At 39.6% G+C, this 23453-nt stretch overlaps 6 protein-coding genes across 8 annotated transcripts; 2 read left to right on the top strand and 4 right to left on the bottom strand.

Annotated features, from left to right (window-relative positions):
• Positions 1-224: 224 nt before the first annotated feature.
• LOC106429723 (60S ribosomal protein L23) lies at positions 225-1326 on the bottom strand. Its single transcript, XM_013870476.3, has 4 exons — positions 1202-1326; positions 647-931; positions 531-572; positions 225-444 (listed from the first exon to the last, which is right to left on the bottom strand). Exons 1-4 carry the CDS (start codon positions 1212-1214, stop codon positions 362-364), a joined length of 423 nt encoding a protein of 140 aa, XP_013725930.1. The 5' UTR covers positions 1215-1326; the 3' UTR covers positions 225-361.
• A 207-nt stretch (positions 1327-1533) lies between these two features.
• LOC106429724 (histone-lysine N-methyltransferase SUVR4-like) lies at positions 1534-4750 on the bottom strand. 2 transcript variants are annotated; one of them, XM_048758586.1, is made up of 8 exons: positions 4522-4750; positions 3262-4232; positions 2915-3177; positions 2764-2830; positions 2616-2666; positions 2288-2381; positions 2032-2088; positions 1534-1885 (listed from the first exon to the last, which is right to left on the bottom strand). In XM_048758586.1, the coding sequence occupies exons 2-8, from the start codon at positions 4204-4206 to the stop codon at positions 1854-1856; spliced, it is 1509 nt and encodes a 502-aa protein (XP_048614543.1). In that variant the 5' UTR covers positions 4207-4232; positions 4522-4750; the 3' UTR covers positions 1534-1853. The 2 variants fall into 2 exon arrangements, with proteins under 2 accessions (XP_048614543.1, XP_048614544.1); XM_048758587.1 differs by having other exon boundaries at positions 3262-4239; positions 4522-4726.
• A 492-nt stretch (positions 4751-5242) lies between these two features.
• Positions 5243-7720, bottom strand: LOC106429758 (plasmodesmata-located protein 4-like). 2 transcript variants are annotated; one of them, XM_022714533.2, is made up of 4 exons: positions 6731-7720; positions 6189-6554; positions 5792-5911; positions 5243-5547 (listed from the first exon to the last, which is right to left on the bottom strand). In XM_022714533.2, the coding sequence occupies exons 1-4, from the start codon at positions 7194-7196 to the stop codon at positions 5540-5542; spliced, it is 960 nt and encodes a 319-aa protein (XP_022570254.2). In that variant the 5' UTR covers positions 7197-7720; the 3' UTR covers positions 5243-5539. The 2 variants fall into 2 exon arrangements, with proteins under 2 accessions (XP_022570254.2, XP_013725963.2); XM_013870509.3 differs by having other exon boundaries at positions 6189-6557; positions 6731-7712.
• A 1322-nt stretch (positions 7721-9042) lies between these two features.
• LOC106345961 lies at positions 9043-11197 on the top strand. Its single transcript, XM_013785192.3, has one exon. It carries the CDS (start codon positions 10064-10066, stop codon positions 11195-11197), a length of 1134 nt encoding a protein of 377 aa, XP_013640646.2. The 5' UTR covers positions 9043-10063.
• LOC125575193 lies at positions 11112-16012 on the bottom strand. Its single transcript, XM_048758589.1, has 12 exons — positions 13669-16012; positions 13459-13587; positions 13222-13356; positions 13085-13131; positions 12883-12986; positions 12676-12779; positions 12391-12585; positions 12102-12308; positions 11879-12026; positions 11659-11789; positions 11487-11576; positions 11112-11409 (listed from the first exon to the last, which is right to left on the bottom strand). The coding sequence occupies exons 1-12, from the start codon at positions 15592-15594 to the stop codon at positions 11311-11313; spliced, it is 3315 nt and encodes a 1104-aa protein (XP_048614546.1). The 5' UTR covers positions 15595-16012; the 3' UTR covers positions 11112-11310.
• LOC106429746 (probable inactive ATP-dependent zinc metalloprotease FTSHI 5, chloroplastic) lies at positions 15990-22980 on the top strand. Its single transcript, XM_048758588.1, has 16 exons — positions 15990-17260; positions 17520-17991; positions 18467-18667; positions 18743-19036; positions 19129-19398; positions 19546-19767; positions 19850-20023; positions 20167-20288; positions 20452-20653; positions 20764-20892; positions 20994-21482; positions 21575-21649; positions 21851-21910; positions 22042-22149; positions 22266-22346; positions 22575-22980. Exons 1-16 carry the CDS (start codon positions 16335-16337, stop codon positions 22641-22643), a joined length of 3894 nt encoding a protein of 1297 aa, XP_048614545.1. The 5' UTR covers positions 15990-16334; the 3' UTR covers positions 22644-22980.
• Positions 22981-23453: the final 473 nt, after the last annotated feature.

Raw genomic sequence — 23453 nt, forward strand, 5'->3', positions numbered from 1 at the left:
ATCGCATTGGGCTTATTGGGCTGGTCAGCCACATTTCATCTCGAGCATTACAATTTACAAGTTTATTTTGGGCCGAAAACTAGACCTGTAGAGAATCAAAGCGCGAACTAAACCAGAGGAAGAACTTATATTCAGATTAACCGAACCAAACCAGAGGAAGAACCGGTCCACACATCTCTTGTTTGATTTGACACAGAAATTAAAATCTCACTGGCAAAATTAAATGTCGAACAAAACCATAATATAAGTAAATAACTAGAACCAAGATTAAGGCAAAACGCAAGTCTAAGACAAAAACAAAACATCCTCAACAGAGGTTTGAATAAAACGTTCAACAAACACGAAAGAGAGAGAGATATTCTTAAACGATGGCGTTAGCAGCACTAGCGATCCTTGGCCACAGGTCGGCACACTCCTTCCCGATTGGTCCAGTGATAGCAGATCCTATACACATTACACACAAACAGATGCATAGATATTCATCAGCTACCACGATTAGCTCCAAATCAAAATAAACACGATGTTCTTACCTTTCATTTCACCCTTGGGATTGACAATGACACCAGCATTGTCTGCAATCAACGGACCAACTTTGATTAGACATTCAGCAGTAATAGATGAAGACATGATATAGAAATGATTTTACCCTCGAAGTACATGAAGACACCGTCCTTTCGGCGCCAAGGCTTCCTCTGCCTAACGATGACAGCTGGCAGCACCTTCTTACGTAGATCCGGTTTACCCTTCTTCACGGTAGCCATGACCATGTCGCCAACACATGCGGACGGCAGACGGTTGAGACGACCCTTGATACCTTTGACGGAGATGATGTAGAGATTCTTGGCTCCGGTGTTGTCAGCACAGTTCACGGTGGCTGCCACTGGAAGACCCAGTGACATCCTGAACTTGTTTCCAGAGGTTCCTCCTCTTCCTATCAAACAACAAACATTCGAAACAAAACATCACAGATGAGTTACACTATAAACTAACATCTTAACATATGATTCATGACAGTTATATGTGTAATACTTGAAACTAATCACAAGAAACGCAGATTCAGCTTTATAAACGACGATCAAACATGATTCTCACAAATGTATAGACTTAAAGGTGATAAACACTAGATCTTCAATACGTGAGCATAAGGCAGCACAAGCGAACATATGAACAACATATCTTGACAAAAGGAAGAGATTGTTACCTCGCTTCGACATGGTTGCAGGCTCTCACGTTGGGAAGAGTTCGACGGCAGTGAGGAGACACGGTATATAACTTGTTATGCTAGGGCTTACTACAACTAATGTGTGCTGACCTGGATTTGATACTATATGGGCCGAAAATACTTACCCATAAGCCCAATGATGCAATACAAATTATAATCTTTAATGGGCCGGAGGAGCTTACCAATACAGATTATACCCCTTTTTCTCAATTATCTTCAGTCTAGTCTCGAGTCAGATGGCATGTTTGAAAGTTGATTCTAACAATGCATCATTGTAATATTAACCAATATATGCTTTACACTTTAGAACCTTAAAAGGAACCATAACCAATTTATTTCTTATAAGAAGACCTTAATGTTAATATATTTGACATTAATGCATTCTCTAGAACAAACCATTAACAATGAGTTTCTTTGGTTACCCAACATAAACTTTTATTCGTGTCTAAACAATCTTTTGTCAGCTAACTGAGAAGAATCTGCTCAGTTCAGATAATTCTACCTAAAGAAAGGGGATTATTCTAAGTGAAGAGCTGTGGCGAACATAAGACTTCTCTCTTGAACTTAAGCAAGCAGCTCAGTATGGATCAAAGTGTACGTGGGTTATTATGTGTTACTCTGATGTTCAGCCTCATTTTCGTTTTAATGCCATCGCTTTGGAACCTGCGTTACAAGATTTTGCAGGTATTAGTAAACACCCAACGACTAAACGAATCATTCACAAATCATAATGGGATCAAAAGCTTTAGAGAGGACAAACTATGACAACTGATGCCTATCTTCTCTCAAGACTAGGACAATTTTCTCACCTGCTTGTTTTTTAGCAGGAACAGCCTTTCTTCTTTCTCCTGACTTGCCTCCAGATCCTGACATATGTCCCACCATAACGCATAATTAGCCAAGAAAACTCATTTTTCTCTGAACCAATGTATTTTACGAAATGTTCGGATCTCTTACCGAACAAAACAAGTTCTAACTTAGAATATGTGTGCATTACTAAGGATGCAAGCCAATGCTCTGTCATAAAGATTTGAATAACGAAGGCAATGTGTGAAGATTACTGACCTTTTGGCTTTTTGTCTCTGCATAATTCGCTTCCGCAGCAACATCTAAATGCCTTCACGGGATGACTTTCATCATGGAAATCTATCAAGTAATCCTGCAAATTAAAAAACACGGGTTATTTGAACGGAGTATGTGTATAACTCAAGAGTGAATAACATTCCAGGAATAGTAGAAGACGTGTTTGGTCCATCTCGTTCGTGGAGTCATATACAAACAAAGCAGATATATATATATATATATATATATATATAGAAAATGGCAAAATGCCAAAATCAATATCATGTCTAGTTGTTTAGCTTCAGTGACATATCCACAGTTGCGTGCTTACCCATGTCAGTTCATCCATGGCCTTCACGTCTCGAATGGTAAAAAAGGCAATCTGCACATGACCAAACCCAAAATCCTTAAGCTCGCTGAAAACTTACTTTAACAATCAGTGCCTTGATCATGTTAGAGTGGGGAAATCATATACTTACATGGTAATAATGTCTGTCAGGAGTCTCTATTTGTACCGGAATATCAATCAAGTTTGCATCCTCACACCTGCATCAATAAAGTCCAAAGAACGATTAACTCTCAAGAGAAGCACGAAAAAACATTAGCATAAGGAGAGTTGATTGGTACTACCTGTGATTGACAAACCTAGCGACATTCCCACAGATTGTGGCATCTAGACAGAGAGCTTCTTCATCTTTCAAATCCTTTTCAGAACCCCAGTCTGCATCCAGAGTTACAGGATATGTATGCCGTTCACTAGTAGACCTTATATTCCGCTCGTACAACTCCGTATTGGTCAATATTTCACCAATGTATTCACAGACAAATGTTCCTTTCGGCAAGTCTTGCAGTGTTCTAATACCCCATCCTTTCCCTTCTTGAGTAAAGTAAACCTGCAACATATATTTTGCTTTTGCTAGTCAAACATCAAGACATGAAGCAATGGTCGGCATAAAGGAACTAAAGTAGCATGTTACCTGCAGTTGGCACCTTATCCCTCTCTGCACCACTCGATTCCCACACATCATATCACATCCACACTTTCTCCAGCACTCCTTAATAAACTTCCTGATCAAATGTCCTTCACACTTTCCATCACCTCTCTCCAAAGGGCAGTCTTGGCAGTAAAACTTACTGAAGCTATCTGGCGCCTTTTTCATCTTAAGACAAGTATCCAAAAACTCCTCCTTTAACAACCCATCTTTACTATACGCATACTCTCCGCCGGTTTCACGAGCACAAGCACACGGAAAGTCCGCTGAAAGACAGTCCCCTTTGCAGCTCGCGCAACAATCATCATCAGAAATCCGAGCTAAGGACACATGCAAGTAAGCACTTTGGTAGACAATGTTGTGAGGGATGTAAGTAAACTTGGGGACTTGCTCAGTCCCAACCTCATCAACCAGAGATATCTCAACGCTCTCTGAGCCTTTCGTGATGTCACGAATAATGGTTTTATACTTCTTCTTGCGAACAACACCATTGCTGGTCTGTTGCTGCTTCTGAGCTTCCTCGGAGGATGATCCTGAGGTTGCAGAACGGGTCTCATATTTTCTTTTGAGAGTAGCGGGAGAGCACTCAGTGCCCACAACAACATTCTTCCCTCTGTTAGATGAACTTTCTCTTTGCTTCTTCAGAGCACCACTAGGAGGAGAGTCAAAGACATGCTTCCCTCTAGTGCTGTTTGATGAAGTTTCGTTTTTTTTCTTATCCTCTACTTCTTCTTCTTGTTCATCATCAAGAGAGTAGATAGCGTCGATCAATGCGGTGTAGTTATCAAGTTTTATGAGAGTCCAATTCTCACCGTTCTCTTGGAGCAGCTTCTTGAGCACTGAGAGTGTCTTCTCATCGGGGATTTTGAGTTCTCTTGTTGTCTCACAAGCTTTGCGTACTCTCTCGTCGGTGAGGATCAAAGGCAGCATATCCAGATCACTCTACACACCAAACACTGCAAACTTTTCCAATTAAGTTATCAGCATCAACAATCAAAGCATAATCTCACTAAATAGAAAAAAAGGCGCGGAAGCAAATCTCAATCAATTCGATTCGAAGCGAATGCAGAATCATCAAATCAACGAGGATAAGAGTTTCCAAATTTTTCGGAGTTTGAAGAATCGCCGAATCGCGAAACTAATACAGAGAGAGGTCTAAAGTAATCGTAGATTCCGTAAGAGATCACATTGAGAAAGATGAATAAGAGCTTGCAGAAACGAAGAGGAGAAGGAAGGAAAGAAAACCTCAGTGAGTAATTGAAGCGGAAGCTTCTGGAATTGAGCCGCCTTATCACAGTCGAGGAAGTAGATTGAATTGCATGCAGAGGATATCGAACTTTGAGACTCTGAAAAAGAAATTATAAATAAAAAAATATTACTAAAAGTAAATGGATCCGATCCATTCACAGAGTCAGAGAATCCGATTCACGGCGGAGTACATTGTTTGTTTAGATTTTTTCTTATTTTGTCTTTCTTACTGAAAAGAGAGTGAGAGAGAGAGAGTCTGTAATTACTATAGGCCCATTGACTAAAGAGGCCCAAAAACGCGTATAATAAATCTTTTTTTTTTCAAAAGTCGTCGTATTATACTCAAATTTGGATTCAGCCAAACTGACCACCACTCGTTAGATTAACCGGATTCTTAAAGGGAGTTTTTAACCGAATATAAAAAATCATCTTCTAATTTTTAACTAAAAAAACTAAAAATCGGTTTTTAAATAAGAGAATATTTAGTTAAAAAGTTAAGAGACGATTTTTATATTCCGATAAGAACTTCACCCTAAAAAATTCCATTAATGATGCTTTTAGTCTTACATTTGTTAAGGTCACATTAGAGTTCCACTTAATTTGGATTTATTTAGTTCAATGGACCATGAGCACCATTTTTTTCTTGAGATTCTCATTCGCATCCTGCATTTATCATAGATTAATTAATATGCATTTTCTCCTACATTTTTCAAACAACTTATGATTATTTCACGTTTATTACTCACGAGTGGATGCCACAATTCTTTCCACGTTTTTTCAGAATTTACAATATTCTCTAAGTGTTGAAAGATTTATTACATATAAGGTGACTTACCGATTTTAGGGAAACCATTAAGCAAATACAAATATTTCACATTATTATATCATCTAACTATTGTTATATTCCCAACCGAGTTTGATATCTTTCATTGTGAACCAAATGTTCTTAAGTTGATTTAACAAATACTAGGAGCAAACAAAATTTTCCAACGTCTTTCCGATGTAGACCTTCTCTTCAACAATCTGCAATACAAATTTGAATATTCTTTTCATATTATTTTAGTTACTCAACTCATTTATCTCTTACTATATATAGGTAACTAGCTAATTCCTATTAGTAATAATTTATAACTTTTTTTTAAACATATTGAATAAAGGATAAACTGTATACCTATTGTTAAAGTTAAACTTCTAATTTTCAGTTGTGTGAGTAAATCTCTATAATAGATAAACTCAAATAAAATAAAAAGTAGTAGATTAAACGTACCATCTCCTTTTCTACGCAAGCTCTTGAGGAACAAGAAGAAAATAGCAACAAGGACCAAAGCCGCGACTCCTCCTACAACTATCGCCAACGACTTCCCCGTGCTTGCTTGTCCCCCTTCCTCTGCCAAAAAAAAGACATCTTACCAACTTATATTTGTTTGATTATCTAAGTTCACGTTCGGTTTGACTTGAAAACAACTATTACATAATCTTTATTTACTCGGTTTGGCTAGACTAAAGTTAGGATGCTATTTATTTGTTTGATTATAAATTTACTGATCAGATTATGAATAAGAAAATCCCATATTTAGCAAATATTTATATACAAACTGCTTTGATTTTTCTATATAAAAAAAATATTGATACGTATTTGCATTGTTATATACATGCATACGTACCGTGGTATGAATCACCGGGATATTCATGCGGGTTATACGTATACCCAACGTAGCAACCTTCCAAGTATATTTGACCGGCGATGGACCACGGACACTCTTCTGCCGCTGCTGCCGCGGCTGCACTGACGCACTCGCCGCACTCACAGGCTTCAACGTGGCCGTCGCACTGAGCCACAACGTGCATGAGCTTGTAGCTTTCCTCGTAGAACCCGTGCCCGTCAACGACTCCTGTTTCGGCAGCAGTGAATGCCACCGTTCTCATCTCTTCGAATCCGGCGAACGTCTCCGCCGTAGCTCCGTTACATATCTTGTGGATGAGACCGCGTTCCGGTGTTTCCATTAACTTGTAGTTATGATGATTATAGGCTTCTCCGAAAAATGAAAACAACGAATAAATCGTGTTGGAAAAATTACTAAAAAAATTGGTATATATATCGCCATTATACTTACGTATTGGTAGCAAATTCACATTTAAAATATCATTAGCCATTCAATTTAATATTACATCAAACAAAGTTATTAATATACAATGTAATACTTACGAGCAGTAGGGGTATCAACAAATTCGAATTCGTACACCATGTGACATCCCCTGAGATGAACACGAGCTGACGTAGCATTTCCACACATTCTAGACGAAATACCACGAAGCTCAGTAACACATCTATGGCATATCTCACTCGGATAATCTTCTCTGCATTGGAACCATCCTGAGACGGCGTGTTGGTCGTTACCAGCTAGAGTCTTAAAGAACTTCGCTCGAGAGGATTCTGATTCGAGTTTGCTTAAGAAAGAATAAAGAGCTTGCGCACGAAGAAAGAGATTATGGTTTGAGTAATTGGGATACTGTGTGGTTGTTGTTTTTTGGAGGATGTTTGTGTCTGATGAATCACATTTACTGAACACTAGAGTGTCGTAATCCAATAAGGATGTGTTAATGAGAGAGGGGAGAGAGATGAAGATTAGGGCTAGGGTTCGTGCGATAGGAGAGATCAAGTGAACAACCATATTTGAGGCATATCCAGAGGGAAATATTATAAGTTCATTGACTATATATTGATGAACGGAGATGGATGTTGTGGTAGTTTAGATATTGTCTACGTATCTCCTAGCTACTTGAATTAAAAAATCGACCTATATGTCAACTTGTCTATTTAACTAAAAAATCGACCTATATGTCTACTTGTCTATTTATTTGTATCATTTGGTTGTGACTTGTGAGGTTAAACACGTGAGACTTTAAAAACACTCAACGTTTCATAATCATAGCCGTTAGATATAACATTATTAATAATTATTACCAGTTTTTGAATTCAGCCGCAAATGTAAATTTCAATATAGTTTGTAGATAGGGAAATGTTTTTATTTTCTAACCTAACCCTTATCTAATTTACTTCTTATCGGGCAGTAAACAGTCGTCCGCACTTGCAAGTAACATATGTCCAGAAAGTCTTAGACAGCAGTAACTATAAAACATTCCGCTCAACTAAATTGACCTACCAGGGTGGTCTACCTAATAACGTTTAATAGTGGACATTTCTATAAGTTTTAAGTTTTAACCAACATTTAAACCAATGATACTAAAATTCTGTGATAAACTGTAGCCTAATACTAATAGCATGTACGTGTTTATATTATTCGCCGCAAAAGGCCATTTATATAAAGATATTAATACAGTGATTTTTCAAATTGACCCTTCTGATCCGATGTTTGGATATCATGTACTTTTTTATCACCATAATTAAGAATCCTAAGCCCAGAGTCAGTTAGAAAAAGTAGACTCAAACTATCATTCAAAAATGTTCAACCTAAGTATTTCAACCGCTTCAATTTGTACTATAATCTAGCACTAGATAGTAACCCGCGCAAAGCGCGGGATAAGATGTCTATATTGATGTTGAAATTATATATTATGATTATGTATAATATAAAGTATACTTTAAACGATAGTTAGATAAAACTAAAAGTATGATTGTTATCAGAGGCAAGCCATAAACTTTTTTTGTAGTGGGCTCACTAATATTAAAATTTAAAATATGGTGTTTGAAAGTTTGAGAAAAAGTTTTGGAAAATATTTTTTTATATTTCACCTATCACGTTGTAATAGTTATGGACTTAAGGGATTAACATATAAAATCGAAAAAAGTGAATCAATAACATATTATAAGCAAAACAATAATTGTATGAAAAAAAAAATGTAGCCCCTTTAAATTCAGAAAACATAGTTGCATAATAAAATAAATTGAAAGTTATTTGACCCTTTAAATTGTAAAAGTTGTTCCAGATGCGACCAACACGTGAGACTTGCTGGTGGTTCGTTCCTAGAAGTTTCTTTTCATCTTCAAGGTCGTCTAATGCAGAGCTCTCATGACGGCGAAGGTGGTGACACTCACATGCTTATATTGCTTGCTCGAGAAGACTAATACACTAAGCCAAGACGATTTACAGTGATTTAGTCTCCTCAAAACAGAGATCACCTCATCGAGCAGTAACAAAACCGAGTACAATACATTTATTTAGAAATAGATTTTCAACGTGCTCTTTCAGCAATGAGAGGCAGTTCTCAAGAATGTGAATGTTCTGCTAAATGCATGAAAGCATGTATGGAGAAAATGGCTCTTTCATTAACACTTGGCATCATACTAAAGTTTCATCGCTTTGTCGTCTCTATGGATCTGTCGATTTAATGGCGATAGATTAGATGGGTTACTGTTTTCAACATAAACGTATAGAGGAATAAGAAATATTTATTAATGCTATGATTATATTGAGGGGATTGATAAATCAACTAATCGAACTTGAAACTGAAGGTTTATCATGTAAAAGTGTTCATCGAGAAAAATATAGATGGTATGAAGTTCTTTTAAAGAAATGTTAGTGTGAACGCATTAAATTCACAGTTTTGGTGAGAAACGTTTTGTGTGTGACACGTAAGCGTTGTACTAAATAAAAGCTTCTCGTGAAACCACGACACCACGTCACATTCCTTGCCAATTAACTTTTAAGGTAAGTTTTAAAAGTGCTTCTCCTTTAATATATAAGGGATTTAAATCGGTATGATTGCGCCAAGTTGTATGTGCCACGCTATACTAAACAAATCATTTTATTTTTTACATAATAAGTCCGCTTCCCAGCTCACGTTTCGGGTTGATCTTGTTCCCAACAAGTCAGCAACACCATTTGAACTTTCCTAAACATGAAACAACATAAAATAAAGAAATCCGAGGAGTGAATCTAGAAGACTCGAGATTTTTTTGTAAAAAATTAGCAAGGATACGTATTAAAACTACAATTTTTTCAAGCCGAAACTGAAACCCAAAGCTAAATAAAAGAGCCAAGCAAGGATATGTATACAAAAGAAACTAGAATCTTCATTATAAAAAAAACTAAAATTACAAAAGAAAATATAAAGAGCTAGAAGATAACAGAAACTCCTCTATTCTTTCGTAAAACTCCGTTAATTCGTTTTTACGACAGAAACTTCTTCTCTTTTGTCAGAAAGATCTTCTGTTTTTTCATTACAACAAAAAGTCAGCAATCTCAAAGAGTCAAAGAGTCTCCAGCCTACTTTTTATAACCAATATGTTCCGTTGAAAACAGTACGTTAAAAAAACAAAAACAACGGTCGAGTTCTTATCATGTCTAAAAACCATCAGCTTCTCCCTAATCTCACGCTCCTTCCCTCCTTCCTTTTTATCCTCCTTCTCAATCTCTTCTCAACTGATCGAATAATCATTTCACGAGAGAGACGAGTGAAACACACAAGAAGGTTAACCCCTTTTTTTTTAAACTTTCTTGACTCCCACGCTTCTCGCGAAAGATTAAACGAATCCATTTAGGTTTTTTTTAGAACACAATAATAAAATAAAATAAACATGGTTCGGCTCAAATTCGCATGTCCCGTCCTCGAAATCAACTTAATCTCAGCACAAGACCTAGCCCCTATCTCAAAAAACATGAAAACATACTCCGTCGCGTGGATCAACACCGACCCCATGCGCAAACTCACGACGCGTGTCGACCAAGCAAACCGATCCAACCCTATCTGGAACGAGAAGTTCGTCTTCCGCGTCGACGACAAGATCCTCGACGTCGACGCGTCGTCGATAGTCATCGAGATCTACGCGGCGGCTTGGGCCAAAGACGCGCTCGTCGGGACCGTGAACGTTCTCCTCAGCGACCTCTTCGCTCCTTGGTCCGGCTTCGGCGACGGAGACGACGGCGGCGGCGGGAACAACAACATGAGGCTCGTGACGCTTCAGATACGCCGCCCTTCCGGGAGGCTACAAGGCTTTTTGCGCTTAGGCGTCGCGCTTCTCGACGGCGGTCAGAGGAGCATGCCGTTGTCGGTCGAGGTGTTCGATGGAAGCCGGAGAGATAGTAAGAGAGGTGATGCGAAGATGATGCATCGTCGTACGAATAGCGATCAGACGGACTTAACTACGTCGACTAATGACTACGGAGTGAAGACAGGGGTTGTTACTGGAGGAGGAGGTAGTGGTGGAGGAGGAGGTGGTGGGGTTGATAGTATGGTGAATGGTTCGCTTTGTAGCTCTGATATAGGACCGTCCGCGTCTGTGGTTGCGGCTGCGATTGCTCAAGGGCTTTACAACAGACAGAAAACAACGGTTAAAGCGGTTGCGGGGAAGGAGGACGCGAGTTCGATACTCGAAGGGAAGACGGAAGGGATTGAGCATAGAGTTGAGAGGTGGAGAGCGGAGAAAAGCGCGGGTAGAGCGGTTGAAGCGGCGGGATCAAGCGATGACTCTAGCGGGAAAGGAGGAGGAGGGAGGAGGCAGAGGAGGAGGAGGAGGCGGAGGAAGGAGAAGCAGCGGAGGAGAAACGGCGAAGGTAAAAAAGGGTTGTTCTCGTGTTTTGGAAACGTGTTTGGATGTGAGATTTCGATTACTTGCGGCGGAGAAGGAGACAGCACGAAGAAGAAGTATAATAACAATAAAGTAGTGAATCTTAGTGCTGTAGACGAAACGTTTAGTCATTCTGCGACTTGAGAACACAAAAAAAATGTGTATAATTTTCTTTTGGTGTGTGTAAAACGTTTGGTTTAAAAATTTGAAAGGTAAATGAGTTGAAAACGTATGAATAAAACTTCCTTCACATCCCCCTATTGATTCAACTTTGGCACAGCTTCGTAGAACAGAATCTCTGGCCGAACCTTCATTTTCTCACAGAATCTGACCACATTCTTCCAGCTACCAACAGCCTGTTGCATCATCACCACCACACACACATATCAATATTGTCTTTAAGTCCACATTTCAAAATGTTTCTGTCTTTTACCTTTTTGGCTAAAGCTTCATGTCTGTAACTGACCCACCGGTTCTTTTTAAAAGATAGGCAGATGTATTCTTCTTCTTCACCACAACCAACCTGCATTTTTACACATTCTGAAACTGTAACCAAGAACAACAATATGACAAAACATTTGTGACCTTGTTTTTCTGATTTTTACCATTGACACAAGCCGGTACGTTGTGTTTGGTTCCACGCCTTCGTATAGCCTACTGATGTCTATCTCCCAGTCCAAAGCCTTTGTAGTCTCGTGAATTTCCTTTTCAGTTTCGTTCTTCTCCCATTTCAACACTAGTAATGTTGCAAACCCACAAAACACTCAACATTGTTTTCTCATTAGCATATAATAAATGACATGAGTTGATAAGATCACAACTTACCAATTGTGAAGATAGGCGGGGATCTACTTATAATGTGATGAACAAAGTTTGCCTTTCCACAGCCTTCTGTTTTAACGTCACATAGCATTTTATATTCCATGCGGATCAACTTAAGGATGTCCTCAAGCTTCATCTTCCCAAAAGCACACTATACATGGAACCACATAAACAAACACTGTCAGTTTCTGAAGGAAAGACAAAGAGGGAAATAAATGAAACATACTTTCAGGTCTCTGATTGAATCTGCAGCAACAACAACGCCATAAGAACTCTGTTCTGGATAATTCGGATTCTTTCTGCATTTGCTACAACTCATTCTTTCATATTCTTCCAGTGTAAAAATATGAGTTACGAAGCTTTCTATATCTGGAGTTCTCCAGCAAGGCCAAAACTCAAGGATGGATACGAGTAGCTCAGCAGCATCCCTTGACTGAAACGAGTAAAAAAAAAATCAGAATGATATTTAACACAACAGTCAATAACTTATAAGCTTATAGTTTATCTGCACAAACCATTGAATGAGCCTCTTCTAGGGAAGAAAGTACGTTTCCCAGGAGGTAACTGTACATTCCCTCTTTTATCGTCTTCGAGGCAAAAGCGGTGAAGAAATCTCGTAATGCATAAGGAACTTGTCCTTCCTGGTTGTCAGCAAATTCATCCTGATTGAGCACCAAATACTCTTTAAGAACCTTGATTTTACAAAGGGCCTGCAGAGCAGAAAGAAGAATAAGGAAGTGAAGAGAAAAACAAAATTTAGAACGTTATGTTTAGAGCTAAATTGTTGGTGCCTGCTTTACCTTCAGTGTCATGTCAAGAGCTAAATTGCATCTGGTTGAAGCTGCAACAAGTGGTGACTCCATATGTTTCGACAGTAAATCTTCTCCAGGCTTATTTTGCATATCTAGAAGATGGCAAGTTCAAGAAACAAAAAATATTATACATCTCAAAACAAAGTAGTTTAGAAGATTTGTCAATTGAGAAGCTTTTTCTTCATCCAGGGTCACCTTTAGCAGTTTTCTCTTGATTGTCAGTGTTGGCTGCAATATTCAGGGTATCTTCTGGTTCCACACAGTCTTCTTCCACAGGTTCTGGTGGTGGAGAAGATTCACTAAACATTGGTAAGAAACACGATGTACTCAGCGAAAACCTTCAAACAACTTATCAACTTGCGAAACCTAATTTTTCATCTAGAGAAGAGGCACTTACGGTTTGACATTCTGCTCGATATCAGTAGACGTGCTTGTTGAAGTTTTCTGTTACACCATGAAGACCATTTTCATTCTCACAACTGAGTAACCGAAAAAGTCAGAAAAGCAAATAGCATAATATAAATCTTCCACAACCTTGATGACTCCACGTTTCTTGTTCTTTGACCCTGATTTCTTCTCCTTCTCTTGTTTTTCACTGGATAAAAGATCTGCTTCTGCCGCAGCTACCTTGGCTAAGGCGTCCATTTTTACAATTTCATTTAACTCGTCCTGGAAGAAGAGGCATAAACCACAATATAAGGTACATACAAAGAAAAAGTCAGAGCGAAGATGAAAACTCTTTCTATAAAACCAAAGTTTCAAACCACCAACCCGCATGAACCGTTTGAGCAGGTTACGGATATACGACCGGTAGTCAAAAGCAGAAAGCCTGGTGAGCTCGTTTAGCAAACTAATCCTTGACTTTTCAACTAGTAAAATCTTTGAATCGGCTAGTAGTACCTGCAAGTCAATAGATAGCGTTACGATAACAATTTACTTATGTTATTCTATCGTTAATTAAAACTCAGATCAGGGACAAACCTTGTCGGTGACCACAGATTTCAGATGGTCTATGGACTCTAACACCGTACCATCACTGAGATCTTTAAGCCCATGTATAAGATCTAGGGAAGCTTCTAGATCGTCGAAATCAAATGTGGGATCTGGTGCTCTCTCGAGAACATCCCGTACTGCAAACACGAAATGTCTTCCGTTGGGAGGATCTCCATTGTCTGTTTTTAACTCTTCACACCTGTCACCTAGAAGAGATGCATATGCGACGTTCGCTTCACCTTCCGGAGCAATCCTTCTCCTTTCATCTTCGCTCGTACACAAGTTTTTGGCGTCAGTAAGAACTTTATCATAACACAAGTTCTCGAACTTCCTTCCATATTTGGTTCCCCAATCCCTACAGGTGTAGTGAATGGCTCTCAGAATAGCCACCCATATATCAAGATTGTGTGCCCTGGCAGACCTGGGAAATTCAAAGCTCCCATCTATCAAAAGATAGTCAAGTAACCAGGTTATGATATCGTCGCCCTGAGGTTGTGTCTTGGCGTAGTAGTCATGCTTACAAACATCTATTGCCCCTTCATCATCGAATGGATCAATCTTGCCTCTCAGCAGTCTTTTATCCAGAAGCATAAAAGAAAACCGTTCGTCAAACTCGATCTTTTCTTTAACTCCAGTACGACCACATAATCTCTCCACTGCTCTGCAAACCAGATCTGTACCATCATCCCTTTCAAACTTGATGAGTTTGAGAAGGTCTCGAATTCGTTTGAGTTCATGGCAGTCCCAAAAGCAGATACGCTGAGGTGTTCCCACTAGGCCACACTCGGTTATAAGAGACTCGGTAACTTCAAATCGTGCAAGAATCGGAAGCTCCATCATCCATTCTAGAGTGGTAAAACTAAGAACCTTACTCTCCCAAAGTAACACAAGAAGATATTGGATTTGCTTGAGTAAATTAGTTCGCTCTTCATCTTCAGCTAAAGGCCAGTCCTTAGACCATCCTTTCTCATATACAAACTCCTTCACAGACTCGAGCCGAGTCTTGATCATTTCAGCAGCAGCTACTGCATCCACTGGTTCCCAACCTCCAACCAACATCATATCAGCCCACGCTTCATTTACCATCTGAGGCATATTCTTTGCCGTAGCACGTTTAAATTTTGCACCATGTTCTTGCTCAAGATGATTCCTGAACTTCTTCACATAAAAGAATTTCTGTGAGCAAGTTCGACACATCCAGAATCTCCATTTCTTGTTTGTCCTTGTAGAATCCAGAACTTCCTCCAAAGCCTTTTTCCCCTCTTCGCCATATAATCTCTCAACATAACCTCTAAGCTTCGAAACGCTTACTTTCATAAAGTTTTTTTTAGCCTCAACACTCATACTCGCCCAATGCGACCTCAATCTTTTACCTTCAGCGTCACTCCTGATCATGCCTCGAGCTTCTTTCGACTCCTCAAGTGCTGGCACAGAGATTTTTCCAGTACAACCCTGGAGGATCTTTAACTCTGCCTCGTTGCTTATATTGGTAAGTGTACGTTGTGTTTCTAGATCGGCCGAGTCCAATTCACCACAAGATTCCAAAAGAGATAATCTTAGTTCTGCGTCTTTCTCAGCCTTCTTGTAATACAACTCCGAATCAAGCTGTTTGGCCATCTCGAACAATGCACATGCAGAGAAGGCGTGCAGCCCAAAATCATCAGTAAAAGGTTCCACACAACCCAGCAAAAACGCGAACGTCACGTCACTCTTCTCTGCTCTCTTCGCTAGATGATACAAGATGGAGCCTTGAAGGAGATGGAACATTCCTGGGACGTCTTCTTTCCCACGCTTTGAAAACGCATCTTCGATTACCTCCAAGGCCTTGATGTGGTTTCCTTGAGCGAAGTGATCTTGTGCGATCTTCTCGAGCCGAGAATCCTCCTCAGCGGATTCGAAGAAGGAAGGATCCATGGTGGAAGAAGAAGAGAGTAGCGGAAACGATTCTCTCTCTCTCAGGGCTTCTTGCGATTCTTAGGGTTTTTTTTTTGTTGCTTCAGGTAGAAGGTAACTTTCTTTGCGAGGGAAAAAAAACAATATAACAGCAAAAGGTTGAATCTTTTCTTTCCTTATCATCACGTGAGACCCACGTGACAATAGGACGATCCACGTGGCGTCTTTTGGAACTACTCTTTTCTCGATATATTATCCATTGAGGACTTATGTCGAGCAGCTTGTGTGCATTCCCCGTTTCGAGTAAAATCACAAAACTACGTCGGTTTAGTTGCATCTTCCCGAAATAAACAATGAACAAAAAAGTCCAAATATTGTGTAAATCAACGAAACATGGAGTGAACCGAGGAAGAGTTTGATTTTTGTATTTTCCGGAATAAAAGAGTGCGACTGTGAGTAAATCAACGTAGAAAGAAGAAGATGATCGGTTTAGTATCTTATACCAGAAACCAGAAGACCTTAACCGTTATCTACCGCTGGTTTATAGTTATAATTAATTTGGTACGGTATTCGGTTTTGATAACCCGGTTAAGTACTGTGTTACATTAAACCATAACCGGTCTTCTCTCTATCTCCCTCTTCTGATAAACCTCTCACTGCCTTCACTCTCGTCGTCAGTAAGCAGTTCAAATCAAATCCGGCGACGAGCTGAGGAGGATTCATCAATCAATGTCTTCATTCTATCGTTGAATCTCACTTCAATGGATTTCATTTCCGCTTCTTCTTCCCCCTTTTTCACACGGTTGTCTCCGCTTTCCCTCAGCCCAGGTCTAGTATCGTTGAATCTCAGGTATCGGGTCAAAAACCGGGTATTCGGGTCTAGAGAATCCAACAAATCTAGGAGAATCGTGGCCGTTAGAGGCTGTTTAGGTTTCGCGAGGTCGAGCCAGTCTGAAGCTCACGTGAGGTCACGTGAGCTTGTGTATAGCGCAAAGAGGAAAGAGAGCGTGATACAGTTTGTATCCAAGCCGTTAGTCTACGCCTTGTTCTGTATCGCAATCGGGTTTTCACCGGTTCACTCGTTTCAAGCTCCGGCTTTAGCTCTGCCCTTTGTTAGCGATGTGTTACGGAAGAGAAAGAAAGAGACTTTGATTGAAAAGGAGGTTGTTTTGAAGTCGATTGATCATGAGTTCTCCGGTTACACTCGGAGGCTGTTGGAGACGGTTTCGGTTCTTCTCAAGAGCGTTGAGAAGGTGAGAAAGCGAGACGGAGACGCTGCTGAGGTGGGAGCGGCTTTGGAAGCAGTGAAGGAGGAGAAGGAGAAGCTTGAGAAGGAGATAATGAGCGGGTTGTATAGTGATTTGAGTCGGTTTAGGAAAGAGAGAGAAGTGTTGATGGAACGAGCAGATGGGATTGTGGAAGAGGTTATGAGGTTGAAGAAAGAGAGTGAAAGGATGTTGGGGAAAGGTGATAGGGAGAAAGTGGAGAGATTGGAAGAGAGTGTGGGTGTGATGGAGAGAGAGTACAACAAGATATGGGAGAGAATAGATGAGATTGATGATACGGTTTTGAAGAGAGAGACGACGACTTTGAGCTTTGGGGTTAGGGAGCTTATGTTCATTGAAAGAGAGTGTGTGGAGTTGGTTAAGAGCTTCAACCGAGAAATGAAGCAAAAAAGTTCTGAGAGGTAATATTATTCTGCATTACCTTTAACTGAGATTTTGATCACCCTTTGATTATATATATCTTATTGCATGCACTTCTAATGGTGATAGTATAAGGCACGTGTAGTTTTCCAGTTCATCTTGTTTATGCTTGTATGCCTAGTTTAAGTACATCTTTTGTTGACTTTTCGATACGTCTTTGTCATGTATATGCGTTTGTTTTTCCCTCTGACAAAATGTGTCAGGTTAAACTTACACAATCAATTGTTTTTCTGTTTGTAGTATTCCTGAGAGCTCCGTTACGAAACTCCCAAGAGATGAGATTAAGCACGAATTACTGAACGCTCAAAGAAAGCATTTGGAGCAAGTGATATTGCCTGATGTTTTGGAACTTGAGGAGGTTGATCCCTTGTTCGATAGTGATTCAGTGGATTTTTCTCTACGCATCAAAAAACGCCTTGAGGAATCGAAAAAGCTGCAGAAAAATCTTCAGGATCGTATCAGAGGACGTATGAAAAAGTTTGGTGAAGAAAAGCTTTTTGTTGTAAAAACTCCAGAAGGGGAAGTTGTCAAGGGCTTTCCTGAAGCTGAGGTGAAGTGGATGTTTGGAGAGAAGGAGGTGGTTGTTCCTAAAGCTATCCAGCTCCATCTACGCCATGGTTGGAAAAAGTGGCAGGATGAAGCAAAGGCAGATTTGAAACAGAGACTTTTAGAAGATGTTGATTTTGGTAAACAGTATATTGCGCAGAGACAGGTAAATTTCGGCTTATTGTATGAAAAATTCACTAGACAACAAATATGTACAATGCTTTATACGTTTCATGGTAGATAAATCAAGATCCTAGTATTGTGGGTTAACATGGCTAACCAATAGATTTGTATCTTTTGGTGATGGAAACCTCAAGAATTGCCTTGGTTATGGTAGATTCTTTAAGCTTTTTAATTCAATACGCAAGTTCGTGTGTTATCTTATTATCAAGTTATCAGGTAAATCAGTTTAGTTGGCCAAGCAAGAAGCACTCTTTATGTTGGTTTACACCATTGATTGAATTTTTTTATACTGTTTGTTCTTCATGGAACTGAGATGATAGCTGTAACGCTTAAGATGAGACAGTTTTAGTAGTACCTTGTTGTAAAGTTTATGTACATCTGTGTGTTTCGCAGAAAATTTGTACATTTATTGATCACTCACCAATAAGTTACTGATATCTTTTGTTTTCTCTCTGAAGGAACAAGTTCTCCTGGATCGAGATAGAGTTGTTTCAAAGACTTGGTATAATGAAGACAAAGATAGGTGGGAGATGGACCATATGGCTGTTCCATATGCAGTTTCAAGGAAGCTGATTGACAGTGCCAGGATTAGGCATGATTTGGCCGTAATGTATGTTGCACTGAAAGGAGATGACAAAGAGTACTACGTTGACCTAAAGGTAGACAAATTAAAGTCTCTAGTCTATTTGATAAATTCCTTATTTTTGGTTTCTAACTCTTTTCTATGGTTGTAGGAATATGAGATGCAATTTGAGAAATTTGGAGGGTTTGATGCTCTGTACCTCAAAATGCTTGCTTGTGGAATCCCAACAACTGTTCATCTGATGTGGATACCCATGTCAGAGCTAAGTCTCCATCAACAGTTTCTGCTGTTTACAAGGGTGGTTTCTCGAGCCTTTACCGCACTGAGGAAGACTCCGATTGTATCACAGGCAAAGGACATTCTACTAGAGAGAATAAGAAATATAAACGATGACCTTATGATGGCGGTCGTTTTTCCAGTTCTTGAATTTATCATTCCTTACCAGGTATTACTTTACTCTCCCTCTCAAATAATTTAGTTTCCTGTTTCCATGAGTCTAGTTTGCCTCTTAAAAATTTCGACTTTTTTTTGACACAGCTAAGGCTGCGTCTAGGAATGGCTTGGCCGGAAGAAATAGAGCAGTCTGTTGGCACGACGTGGTACTTACAATGGCAGTCTGAGGCAGAAATGAACTTCAGGTCCCGCAATACAGAAGATTTTAAGTGGTTCGTCTGGTTTCTAATTCGAAGTTTTGTGTACGGGTATGTTGTGTATCATGTTTTCCGCTTTCTGAAAAGAAAGATTCCAAGAGTTCTTGGCTATGGTCCCTTCCGTCGAGATCCAAACGTGCGGAAATTTTGGAGAGTGGTATGTAACTTTCTTTTTTCCTTATACATCTCTTCCCGATGCTCTCAATTTTTAGTGAGCAGTAACATTGTAGCTAGTATTACACTGCTTGTTAGTCATTCAGGTTCCTTACACTAACAGTTAACTACCAAAATCTCTCTTTTGCAGAAATCATATTTTACTTTTAGAAAAAGGAGAATCAAGCAAAAGAGAAAGGCTGGAGTAGACCCTATAAAAACTGCATTCGATAGAATGAAGAGAGTGAAGAATCCACCAATCCCACTGAAAAACTTTGCTAGCATTGAGTCTATGAGAGAAGAAATCAACGAGGTTGTGGCGTTTTTACAGAATCCGAAGGCATTTCAGGAGATGGGTGCCCGTGCGCCACGGGTATGTTGCTTTATGGTTGTGTAAGACGGAGTCCAATTTTCAAGCAGCATTAATTCATAGGAAGTGCCTTTGTACATTGCAGGGAGTTCTTATTGTTGGTGAGAGAGGAACGGGAAAAACGTCACTGGCGCTGGCTATAGCAGCCGAAGCAAGAGTGCCTGTTGTTAATGTTGAAGCTCAAGAGTTGGAGGCTGGACTATGGGTTGGCCAAAGTGCCGCGAATGTCAGGGAACTCTTTCAAACTGCAAGAGAGTTGGTTAGCTGCTTCACCCCATGTTGTTTTGTTGATTCATTATTTTCATAGATGTTAATTTTCTCGCATGATAATCAGGTTCCGAGTCGTTTGTAACATCAGTTTCATGCCGTCTTATGTTTTGATGTTTGTGTTGTTATTACTAGGCACCTGTTATCATATTTGTGGAGGATTTTGATCTCTTTGCTGGTGTACGTGGGAAGCTCATACATACAAAACAGCAAGATCATGAATCTTTCATTAATCAGCTTCTTGTTGAACTTGATGGGTAAGAGCCACTGAGCCAGTTTCTTTGTTGATTGAAAATTAAGACCATATGTTGTGTAGCCTTTAACACAATAAGAATTGGTGCATTAGAAACCCATGTAGCTTCTCCTTTCTCCATTTGACTTTTCTGATGTCAATCCAATTTGTAATTTATAATTATGCAGTTTTGAGAAGCAGGATGGCGTAGTTTTGATGGCTACTACACGAAATCATAAGCAGATTGATGAAGCGTTAAGAAGGCCAGGTCGTATGGATAGAATATTTCATCTTCAAAGTCCAACTGAAATGGAAAGGGAGAAGATTTTACACAATGCTGCAGAAGAAACCATGGACAGAGAACTCATTGATCTGGTGGATTGGCGTAAGGTGATCTTAAGCTGTGCAAAGTTGTTTATATATGCCGTTTCATATATCTCTTCCTAGTTCTGTATTCACTGGTTCAACTATCTTGGTTAGTTAACAGTTCATGGTTTCAGGTTTCGGAGAAGACATCTCTATTACGACCGATAGAACTGAAACTTGTTCCAATGGCTCTCGAAAGTAGTGCCTTCAGGAGCAAATTTTTGGACACAGATGAACTTCTGAGTTACGTTAGCTTGTTTGCGGTAAACAATCTTTCATCATCTTAGCCTTTTGTCAAACCATTGTTGATCATTTCTGAGTTTGGTTTCATCAATTGGTTCCTTTTTTTTTTCCTTTCTGACAGACGTTTAGCCGTATAGTGCCCTCATGGTTGCGGAAAACTAAAGTTGCGAATAAAATGGGCAAAATGCTTGTTAATCATCTTGGTCTCAACTTAACCAAAGAAGATTTGGAGAATGTGGTTGATCTGATGGAACCATATGGACAGATAAGCAATGGAATAGAACTTCTGAATCCACCTGTTGATTGGACGAGGGAGACAAAGTTCCCACATGCTGTCTGGGCTTCTGGCCGTGCTCTGATCGCACTTCTGATCCCAAACTTCGATGTTGTAGACAATCTGTGGCTTGAGCCTAGTTCCTGGGAAGGAATTGGGTGCACAAAGATCACCAAGGTCACAAGTGGTGGCTCTGCAAGTGGGAATACTGAATCAAGATCTTATCTAGAGAAGAAGCTCGTTTTCTGCTTTGGATCTCACATTGCATCCCAAATGCTTCTTCCTCCTGGAGAAGAAAATTTTCTTTCGTCCTCAGAAATAACGCAAGCGCAAGAGGTAAAGTCTCTCTAATCTTTTGCACCAACCTGTTGTCTAAATACTTAATGTACCTTCGCCCATATGATTATAATTTGCGGTGTGCACCACAGATTGCAACACGGATGGTGCTTCAGTATGGCTGGGGACCCGATGACAGTCCTGCAGTCTACTATGCCACTAACGCGGTAAATGTCTTTCTTATATTCGACATTAGTATTCCTTTCGAGGATTAGTTGTCTGAAACCACTGAACTAAAATGCTAGAGATGTTATGGCTGATGATTCGATCTTGCTTTCAGTTTCCGTTCATTCTGATGTCTCAGCTGACACCTGGTTGACTTTATACTCTTTTTGATCCTGTTTGATGTATTCGATTCAATGGAGCAGGTATCTGCTTTGAGTATGGGAAACCATCACGAATACGAAATGGCTAGTAAAGTTGAAAAGGTTTGTTTTACTCTCTAGTTGCCATGTCTCTAGCCTTTAACAGTTTTCTTCGAGCTTGGCTTTTCAGTTGGTTAAAGCATTGTCCAAGGCTAAGTGTAGAACTTCGCTAACGTCATCTTATTCCTCTACAGATTTATGATTTAGCGTACGAAAAGGCAAAGGGAATGCTCCTCAAAAACCGACGTGTCCTTGAGAAAATCACTGAGGAGCTGCTCGAATTTGAGATATTGACCCATAAGGTAAAATCTTCACGATGTTGGGACCGTTGTGCAACTGAATTAGAGTGAAAGATGTTTCTGACAACCTCTCCATAAAAAAAAAACTTAACATTTTGGTTTCTTGGCTTGGTTTGCAGGATCTAGAAAGACTTGTTCATGAGAATGGCGGGATTCGGGAGAAGGAACCTTTCTTTCTCTCTGGAACCAGTCACAACGAGGCAAGTATTACAACCATCAATCCTTACCGTTATCGAACAAACACAAAAACCTTGAACCATAGATCACAGAGTTACATTGACTTGATTAGAAATGGTTAATACTTGTATGAACTCGAATAATTCACCAGTATATAGAAAACCCTTTTAGAAATTGTGATACAAGTTCAAGAGAAACTATCTTCTTTCTTACTCATATCTCTTGAATGGTTTGATTTGCTCATGTTGCAGCCATTGTCAAGGAGCTTCCTTGATGCCGGAGATTCGTCAGAAACTGTACTTCTTAGTACACCAACCTAAAGACCCATGGAGAACATAGAGTTTGATGATAAGAGTTTTCTTCCAGATTCCGCAGTAAATTTCTTGCGGATTGCAAGTTTTGTTCTTTTCTTCACCAGATGAGCCCCACTTGAGACTAGTTTAGTCTGCCAAGCTTGACACTTGAGATTCATTTTCTAAACTAAAAGCTTTCTTGGCCTGATCTCATTATTCTTGGGACACGTCTGTTATTGTTCTTACTTGTCTGTGTAACCAATATATATTTATCAGTGCTTCCAAATACATTCTGGTCCTCTGAAACGATGTTGTTTGGAAGATTACACAGTTTAAACGTAACCGTAATTTAGTTGCTGCAGTATATTTTAACGTAGGCTTAAAACTGATTAGCCAATCACTCATCTATGGTGAATCTGCTCCACTCTTATTCTTCTTCCATGAATTGGGAGATTGATCTCTGTCCAAGTACCCGCGGCTCCTTCGTGAGCAGAAAATGTGGATAAGGGAGGATACAAGTCATGGATGGTAGGGGATATTGATTTTAACAGCACAGGTTCTAAGTATGGAGGTTGGGATGATCTAGACAAGCGAGTTGAGATTCCTTCAAATGAGAATGTTCGTACAAAGCAACAGTTCAATGAGAAGCCATTGCTCTTGAGGAGGCTAGTTGCTGCTTTCCCCTTTTTGAGTTCATGGACCAAATTGTTATTTTGAGCCCTTTATAGCTTTTCAGATGAAATCAATCTTCCTGGAATCCTAAAGGTTAGCTTTCATTCATCTTGGAACTTAAAGAGTATGTATCTTACTTAAGGCAACAATGGATATTCTGTAAGT

Source organism: Brassica napus, chromosome C5 (genome assembly GCF_020379485.1).
Source record: "Brassica napus cultivar Da-Ae chromosome C5, Da-Ae, whole genome shotgun sequence".
NCBI lineage: Eukaryota > Viridiplantae > Streptophyta > Magnoliopsida > Brassicales > Brassicaceae > Brassica > Brassica napus.